The 9519-nt window shown below is 42.8% G+C and overlaps 1 protein-coding gene across 1 annotated transcript in view; it reads left to right on the top strand.

Annotated features, from left to right (window-relative positions):
- atg4c (autophagy related 4C, cysteine peptidase) overlaps nt 1-7737 on the top strand; it is a 10142-nt gene extending 2405 nt beyond the window's left edge. Inside the window, exons 5-11 of the mRNA XM_035648250.2 lie at nt 1442-1781; nt 2575-2645; nt 3660-3862; nt 4067-4145; nt 4940-5016; nt 5523-5642; nt 6107-7737. Coding sequence (XP_035504143.2) covers nt 1442-1781; nt 2575-2645; nt 3660-3862; nt 4067-4145; nt 4940-5016; nt 5523-5642; nt 6107-6274 — 1058 coding nt within the window. The 3' untranslated portion in view covers nt 6275-7737. The remainder of the gene's footprint in view (nt 1-1441; nt 1782-2574; nt 2646-3659; nt 3863-4066; nt 4146-4939; nt 5017-5522; nt 5643-6106) is intronic.
- Nucleotides 7738-9519: the final 1782 nt, after the last annotated feature.

Genomic DNA, 9519 nt, shown 5'->3' on the forward strand with positions numbered 1-9519 from the left:
AAAATCACTTTTTTCCTTAGTTGAGGGGGTCACACATTGACTTTGGTTCATTTCACTTGCTTAAACAGTTGTGAACCCTTGAAAGATGGCTAAGGGGGACATTTGTCTGGAAGGTCAGTGATTTTAATACTCAGAATAGCTGAAAAATTTTGCTTTTGAAAAAGGACATTAGTATCTTACACCTCTTATTTAACAGCAACCATTGAAATGTCTTTGACACAATAAGGGGAAGATGGTAACATAGCTGATATTTGGTCGTGCTTATACCCTGCAGCTCCCAGGTGTTAATTTTCAAAACTGTTGTGCTAATCATCAGCAAATCAATATTCATTAAATGATATAAACACCTAAATGAGATTGATTAAGTCAAATACTGTTGTTTCGTTTTAATTTAAGCAGGGGGTTAGACTTCTTGCAAGTTTCGAGAGTTTTCCTATTCTTAACCCAAAAATAGAAAGTTTAATTTAGTTGATGCAAACCATTGACGATTGAGTGAATTCCCAGTACCTTCGTGAGATCCATTGTCTCTGAAGTATCCTCGACTTTATGGTTCCACGTAATGACACGACAGTGCCAGTTTAATGCAGTCATTTAGAAAACAATATTTAAAACTTGTTCTTCTGTCAAATCTAAAATATGTCACTGGTGAAATATTTCTCTATAAAGTGACTAATTGCCACTTAAGGATATTTATTGATCAATTTCCCTTTGATTCACTTTGGATTCAAGGTCATTTTGTTAATGACTTAGACTCTATTCTGGTCCATTTTATAGCCCGGGCCACTCCTATTCTCCCCGCCTTCGGATCCCACCCTGTTTGTAAGGCTAAGGCGGCGTTAAAGTGAAATAGTGGGACACTCAAACTTATAATTGAACAGAATTACACTTATTCTGTCACAGAAGCACACACGGCCCTTTTAATTTCACAAGTTCTGAAAGACTTTGGCTTCTTAACAGCGATGCAGTAAATGAAACTTTGAATGATCCGATCTGAAGGATCCGGGTCAGAGAGCCTCATAGACACCTGGTAAATTGCTGTAGGCACCTTTTATTTATTTCCCCCCACTAATATCATGTTTTGGAAACCTACATTCTGTTCTCAAGACTTTGATTGTATATATTATTTGTTCATCTATTTTCTGTGTTTTTATGTAGTTTTGAACCTCTCTTATATATAGATATAGATTGTCTTAGAAGGTTTTTTTTAGATGATGGCAGCATCTTCCTCAAATAAAAAAGAAAGTTAAATGTGGATTCATATTATTTATCCCAAAATGAGAATAAACTGTTGTCATGGTAATCTTACTTTTACCGTTAGTGGTTTAGGAAATGGTTTCTCAGACCTACTAACCTTGTAAACCACAGGAGATTTTAAAACAGTATTTTGTTTTTCTATTTCTTACTGTAGCTGATGTTTCATACATTTTTTTCCACTCCACAGATTGGACCTGGTCGGAGGCACTGGCGCTCCAGCCTTTAGACGCAGAGACGTGGACCACCACTGCAGCAAAACGCCTGGTCGCCTCCCTGGAGGCTTCACTGCAGGGCCCCCACAGGCCCACTGATCCTGGATTACCAACCGTACCTCAAGCCCAGGCCCCGGGATCCGCGGAGGAGGCGGATGCACACCTGAAAGATATGTACCACCGCACGCTGGTGTCCTGGTTCGGCGACAGCCCCTCGGCTCACCTGGGCCTCCACAGGCTGGTCCGCTCGGGCCTGACGTTTGGGAGACAGGCAGGGGACTGGTATGGACCTGCTGTGGTGGCACACATCCTCAAGTAGGTCTACAGAGTTTGATCTGAGAGTAATTACACTTGTGACAATCTTGAGTGGCCCCCTGTCTTTAATCACATACGGATTTAGTATGGTTTTAGAGTTCAACTAATGATTGTTATTGCTTAATCCACAAATTGGGATGTATTTAATCTATTTAGTTTGTTTATTTTTGCATAATTCATTACTTAAATAATCCTTCAGTTTATTATTGTGTTGATCAACCAATCAGCCAGCAGGGATGTGGAGTAGACTTTAGATAATGATGATAATGTAACTAACAGAATGCAACATTTTCACAGTTCCTTGTCGAATCGTGTGTATGTGACGTGGCTGTTGTAGAATTATTACACACCGCTCCAAACACAAGGCATGTCTGACCTGCAGCAGACAAAAGTAACTTGTGGTAATAAAGCTTTAAGTTGTCTTCACCACACATTAAATGCATATTTTCAGTATAATAAATGAACAACACATTATCAACAATATAAATAGCATGCCTATGAATACATATAATGCAGATGAGCTCGTGACAACGCCACTCGGTGATGTGTGTATCCATGACTTCATGATTATTCGCAAAGATGCTGATAGATGTCGAGCCCTCAACTTATTCAAATATGTATCTTTGAAGAGATTCGCTAATATGACACTAGCAGACACATTTTTAGATCAGCACTTTTAGTGTTTATCATATATTAAGCCTCGATCTTTATGTAGTATAAGCTCCAGATATAAACTCTAATTTTCCCTCTCTTTACTCTGTCGCCCTCTCTACTCTTTCTCCCCGTCTCTTAGGAAAGCTGTCGAGGAGGCGATGGACCCTGGCTTGGCGGGTATAACTGCCTACGTTTCCCAGGACTGCACAGGTATGAGAGATGAGCATGTTGGCGATAAAACAGAATAAGTGCAACTGACCCCTTCTTCTTCCACTAACTCTCCGCCGCCGCCAGGAAACCGCGGAGCAGCCGAAAGTGGTGACACAAGTTAAACTGTGTCTATTCCCCGACAAACACTTCCACTCCAAATCTATGACCACCCGCTCCAGCCTCTTCTTAACCTTCAATGAACTGTGTTTTGATTCATGTTTGTCCTTCCAATAGCCAGAGCAGAAGATACAGTAGCTGGTGTGGGAGTGAGGGAAAACGGGAGGGACTTTTACTTGTGGAATTCAGTGCAGAATTGATTACTCGATTCATTACAAGTCCATCAACAGCAAATAAATTGTCAAAAACGAAGTTGATTATTAATCATTTAGCTGAAATGCTAAATATTTGTTGCTTCTCCAAATGTGAGAATTAATGTAAATTGAATGTCTTTGTGTTTTGGACAGCTGGTCAGACAAAACGAGCAATATTGAATCGACATTTGCTCTATTTTCCTGACATGATTTAGCGATTCATTGTAAAAAATAACTGACACTTTAAGTGATAGTGATGGTAGTCAGTTGCAGCCCTTTACCGGACCTTACAATTATCCCGTGTGTGGAAATTTATTCAAAAAGAGCAAAAACAGAATGATTCTATTTTTCAGAGGGGATAGATTCAACCAACAATACACAGATGCCAAACATTTGTCATCAATCAAAAGTCATTTTAAAAGACATTCTGTGAACGTTTAACAACCCATTACTGGCATATGGATATCATTTGCATATATTAAGACAATTTTTGCAGACAAATATGAGAAAGAATAACTTTGCATCTCTCAGACTAAAACACTATCATATAGACTCGATGCAAAAAATAGGACAGGAACTTCGCGGGACTGATCGACTGTGAGCCTGATGAACAGACAGAATGACTGATTGATTGAGCGGGCAGACGCACACACAGACGACATGACCTCCATCTGACCTTTTGTGTTATCGATCCTCCATACAGTGTACAGTGCAGATGTCGTCGAGAGCCACAGGGCACCGACAGCAGGGCAGACCTCTGCTGAGCGACCAGGCGCCCCTCCTCCGCCGCGGAACAACCAACCGGCGGCGGCCTCCACCCTGCCAGACGGCCGAGCGGTCATCATCCTCATCCCCGTCAGGCTAGGGGGGGAGAAGACAAACCCCGAGTATTTTGACTTTGCGAAGGTGAGGAAGGTCGACTTTAGGAATCTGTCTGAGGGAAATAAGTTTTGGTTTTGTAAATTAGATATTTAAGAACAAAATAGCCAAAGAGTAATTATACCGTAAATAGGAAATGGTCATTGCGGTGGCTGGTTGTAGGAAACAAAATGAAAGTATTTAGACTTTCAATCAGATACACTATATGTTTCTCTGTCTCTCTTCATTTAGAACATACTGAGCCTGGAGTACTGCATAGGCATCATCGGAGGGAAGCCCAAACAGGCCTGCTACATTGTAGGATTCCAAGGTTAGTGTTGGCTAAATGCAAAACAGAGACACACAGAGAGAGAGAGAGAGGTCGGCGCCAATAGTAGATTATTTTGCATAATATACCCTTTCCTGTGTGCGGAGACAAAGTGAGTTAATGTATTCCTGTTTGCGTGAGGAAAACGGAGAGGAGTGGAGACGGAGGCGAAGTGAAGCAGCGCTTACTTTATTCCCTCTGACCCATCAAAGCCTCGCCCATTCATCACAAGTAAACCTCCCAAGTTGTACTCTGTAATTGATTTCCATAGGAGGCATGCATTAAATTTCATCTGGGGCCCAAAGTGAGCCACTCTTCATCACCTTCAGGAGCCAGGAGGAACCTTCAGTTGTACATCTTGGCAGTCAATATTTACACATTTACATTTTACCAATTTGAAACACAAGAGGTGGATGATGTCTAAATGACAAGCAATACATTCCCCGCGCCAGGGCCCGTCTCGGCGCTTCATTTATCATATGCAAATGATCGAATATAATTGCGTGTTTGTAAAAGTAATTCCCCCACAACAAAAATTAAATGACAAGCTCTTTCTTTTTGTGCGGGTGTAAAGAATGTGCTTGTACAAATGCATTTGATTATGCAGAGTTTAATCCACCCCCCCGCTGGATATTAAAAAGCAACAACCTTCTGGGAGGCATATTTGACACACACAAGCCCAACAGTAGGCCAAGCAGGTGACTTTGAGCTGCTCTGCATAGAAATTGGAGAGAAGCGCGTTTTTGTAATAATCCAATGTTTTTTTGAATAACTTGTCTTTTGTTTTGTCCTTGCAGATGACAGCTTGATTTACATGGACCCTCATTACTGTCAGTCTTTTGTGGATGTCAGCACCAGCGATTTCCCTCTCCAGGTAATGTGAAATTACACAGACGAGCTGACTGGGGCCGCAGTAATGTGAATTTAATAGTTTCTGTTAGTACTTAAGGGTATGAATCTTAAAGCAGCCCTCGGCCCAATTACCGAGTCCCGATACGCTGATTTATTTGCTGCTCAGATGTGTGAACCTGCCACTTAAGAGAAATACGGCAAATACAGGATCAGGTGCTGTGAGCCTGAATATTTCAGGACCCATACATAAAAATCAGCGCACAGCACCCGTATATAGCAACTTTGTTTTATGCTTTCGCGTGCCGTTGTATACAATGTGACATGCACCAGAGTTGTAAATTCATCGATGGCGTGACACCAGATAAATAGGAATTCATTCATCAGTTGATGCGGAATACGGCTTATTTTGTGTTTTGACGCTGCCGCGGAGTGTATGCACAAGTGTGTCCCCGCAGCTACCTGGCTCTTCAGCTTGATGAATATTTTCAGATGTATTTTGACTCTCTCTTTTCTTTTTTCTTTGTCTAGTCATATCACTGCCCCTCGCCAAAGAAGATGCCTTTCAGCAAGATGGACCCGAGCTGCACCATAGGGTTCTACTCTAGAAGCATCCAAGACTATGAGAGAATCAGCCAAGAGCTGTCCAAGGTGGGGGACGCTGCCTAAACACAGGGTACCTTAAATATCACCCCAGAAACGCCACAATTTAAATAGCCACTTCACAAATACTACTATTATTATTATTATTATTTTAATACTATTGTATATGCCTTCTGTTTTGTGTGATGGCAAATATTGTCAGCATAATAAAAGATGGCCAGTAGGTGGCACCATTTAGCCATGAATCTGACTCCCTTGCTTTACAACCTGTCAGCAGATTGGGTAGACCTTGTAAACCTTGTCTTCCCTCCCTAAGATTATAATGCCTCTGCTTAGAACACTCAATTTCTAGGTATTCAAATTAACTTAATATCTCTAGTTGCAACCTGGGAGATAAAATGCAGCTTGTCGTGTTAAGTGTTGAAATTCATTGCAAACATGCTGTTGAAGTGTACAAGTGTGGTGCAACACTGTAGCGCTTCCCCTGAAACGCGGGTCAATTGTTGTTCCAGGTCCTGCAGCCGTCGGCGAAGGAGAAATACCCGGCGTTCACTTTCGTGCAAGGTCATGGCAGAGATTACGACCTGTCAGGGGGCCTGACCCCGGAGAAGAGAGAGTGGCCCTTCATCCGTGACCCGAGGAGGACGGTCGCCACCGCCGGGGACTTTGTGCTGCTTTGACAGCGCTGTTTTAAAAAGACTCCCGACAGGGAAGCTCCAAACTGCTCGGTATCCAGAGCCTCCTGTTCCCAGACTGTTGTGGCACTGCAGCGTTTTTTCAACTCTTTTTAAAAACTTAAAGTGATTCAGTTTGGTGATTCATCCTGGGAAACTTTGTTGCCGAGCAAATTGCAGGCAAAACTGCCGTTAACGGGTTGCCCGGCAATGTGAGCGTGCAGAGTCATTGGTCTGGAAGCCTCCAGACGTTGTTGGTGCTCTTCTGAATTTAACGACCTCACATGTTTGTCTACTCATTTAGGAAAAAGTGGCATTTAGCGGGAACGGCGTTCGTCCAGAGAGCGACTTTGTGAACACAACCAGATTTGGTGGCGGACTGTTTTGCACCTGACATCCTGTTGAAGTCTCACAGGGATTTGCATGTAATGATCACGAGGTCCAGTTCAACACTCACCCCATTAACATGCTTTGTGATTTCATAGTGTCATAGAGTGGTAGTGACTTTGACTGTACTCAGTGTTGGCTCACTTTTTAGAAGGACATGAAAGACTACACCTTTAGTATTTAGACAGAGTTTCTCAGTTAGCGGCGGCCTGACGTTTAGTTTAAGCCTGAACGAATATCGAATAAGTCACTTTTACGAACTTCTCTGGTAGAAACACTTGAGCCAAACAAGATGATTTTTTTTTCACCTCAACGACACAAGCACGTGCTTTTAAAGGGCACTCTGAATTTTCCAACATTTCTTTTTATTCACACTCATCCCGTCTCTTAGCATTTCTATACGTAATTCTTTGTGTCTTTTAATATTATTGTGCGCTTGTCTATGTTGTGTCGGTTTGGACCGAGTCGCGCAATTTGTCAAAGAGGTAATTGTGTTTTCGTGTGAGCACTGTCTGTTCTTGATTAACCTTTACAAGAGGATGTTTTAGTATGTACGGCATATACAGTTTATCTAACACCAATTTAAAACAAAGCTTATGTGAGAGAAGTTAAAAAAAACGAAATCTAATTCAGGGAATTTCAGTACAGATAGAAATACTATATCAATCATCAAATAATTGATATTATGTCTATGTCGTGTGCAACTGAAACAATTTGGCTGATCATTTCAAAGCAACACTTCATTTTGTGTTTCTTCCTATTTAGCAAAACTTTTTTTCAAACCCAATTTTCTAGCAGTGAGTGACGAAAAGTTCTATTGCAGTTTTGACAAAACACTTTGACAATAACTATACTTTGATAAAGAAGAAGTGAAGAGGCACACTGGACTACATGATGCCCATAACCCATGCACATAAAAATTAAACATTTCAAACTTTTTCATCTGGTGTATTGTGCTCTCCGGCATCACAACACCTGCGTGTCTTTTCTTTAAGTCAACTTGCAAAAAAATGAATTAATAATGTCATTTTTTTTCCGTGCTGCTGGTGGGAAAAAAACTGAATAAAGGAAAGAACCTTTGACCTTGTCTCAGTCAGCTCGCTTCATTTGGGTCCAGTCAAAGAATCTGAAGTGACTGAAAAATCGCCTGCTCCGTTTCCTGTGCTAGCCACAAACCTCAGTAGTGTGCTGAAATGTATTCAGCCCCTTTCTCTCCCAGTCAAATGTAGTAGATTAAAACTAATCGTACGTGCTAACCATCTCTACAGCCCATTAACCAGGGACCGGAAAAAATGTGACCCGGTGACACTGGCAGCGATTGTGTCCCTCTGTGAGGAAAAGAAAATATCCTTGTGTGCAGAGCCCTGTTGCCATGGATAATCTGTCTGATGCCCTCTTAGCTCGAGCTATGCGGGACTGTTTTCCTGTACAATACAAATTCTTGTATTATGATGAGCCGTGCTTTTTAAAGGAGGGAACTGTCCGTGGCTGCGCCGGAGCCAGGGCAAGGGTGAGGATGGATGGATGGGCAGAAAGTGAGAAGAATCCTTCATCTGTTCCCCACCACGGAAAAGCAATGGCAAAGCACATAAAGGCGTCATTTAGATCCACTGTCTGATCTCTGTGTTCGCCTGTGTTTTTGCTCTTGTCTTTTTTTTTTCTTCCTCTTCTTCTTCTTCTTGTTGACGGCCAACTGGCTCTGCGGACGAGGCGGGAACGTCAAGTATTCAGGAGCAGCGATGATGGAGAGGAGGAGGAAGGGCGAGATGGACAGGAGGGAGGCGAAGGGACGGGATGGGACATTTGGGGATTTTTCGACATGAAAGAGCATTTGTGCTGGGGGCCACCGAGCGCTCTCTGAGGGTCGAATGTGCTCATGTATTTACAGGGGATGTATGAATATTTGATTAATGAGTCACAGGCTCGGGGGAAATGCTGTAAGACAGCTTTACAAAGCAAGCCGATCTCTTTCTCACACACACACACACACACACACACACACACACACACAGAGAGAGACAAACAGACACATAAACCATGCCCTGCTGTTTAACGCAACTGCCTGAAGTGTCATTGACATTGCAGATTCCTGAAAATCTAATCTGCACCCGAGAAAATTCCTCAGAAAGAGGGAGTCCACGAGAGTCATTCCTCTGATCCGCAGATGGATGGATGGTTGGGGGCGGGCGGGGGGCGTAAAGACACAGAGACGCCCAATAAAGATTCTATTTTGGTGTCAACCATAGGGGGAAATTGCTTGCGCGGGATGTACAGTCTTTGGAAGGATCAAGTAATATCCTCATAACATCAACATCGTTTTTTTTGGGGGGGGGGGGGGGGGGAATCAACCCCTGATTACACGTCACATGGGGCCGACAAGACCTTGAGGACGTTAATCAAAAACCAAGGTTGTGACCTGTGAGCAGGTGAGATGAACTTTCTCTACCAAGTTAAGTCACGAAAGTCATCTAGGTTGAGTAGTTCTCATTGTGAGAATGGGAGAGGAAAGACCGGAGAAAACCCTCGCACAAAAACAAGCGGGAACAACACAGATAACACTCATTAATCAATATGAATATGAATATTAATCACGTGATTTCCCTTTGAAATCGCCTGTAAGGAGACGGACAATGCATCAGCCTCCTTCCAGGCCTGTGGAAGCCTCACATAATCCCAGCGCCGAGTTGGACGTCGGAAGCTTTCCAAGTTCCCATGCACACGGTGTCAAACGCATGAAACTGTCCTCTTTTTACATGACAATATTATCAAATTTGTGTCTCTTAGCCGCGCCGAAGGAGACGACCGCGACACACCACAGAGTGTCGGTCCTGTTCCCTCTCTCTCTCACCCCCGCGGTTCTCAGG

The sequence above is a fragment of the Scophthalmus maximus genome, chromosome 13 (assembly GCF_022379125.1).
Source record: "Scophthalmus maximus strain ysfricsl-2021 chromosome 13, ASM2237912v1, whole genome shotgun sequence".
In the NCBI taxonomy this organism is placed as follows: Eukaryota; Metazoa; Chordata; class Actinopteri; order Pleuronectiformes; family Scophthalmidae; genus Scophthalmus; species Scophthalmus maximus.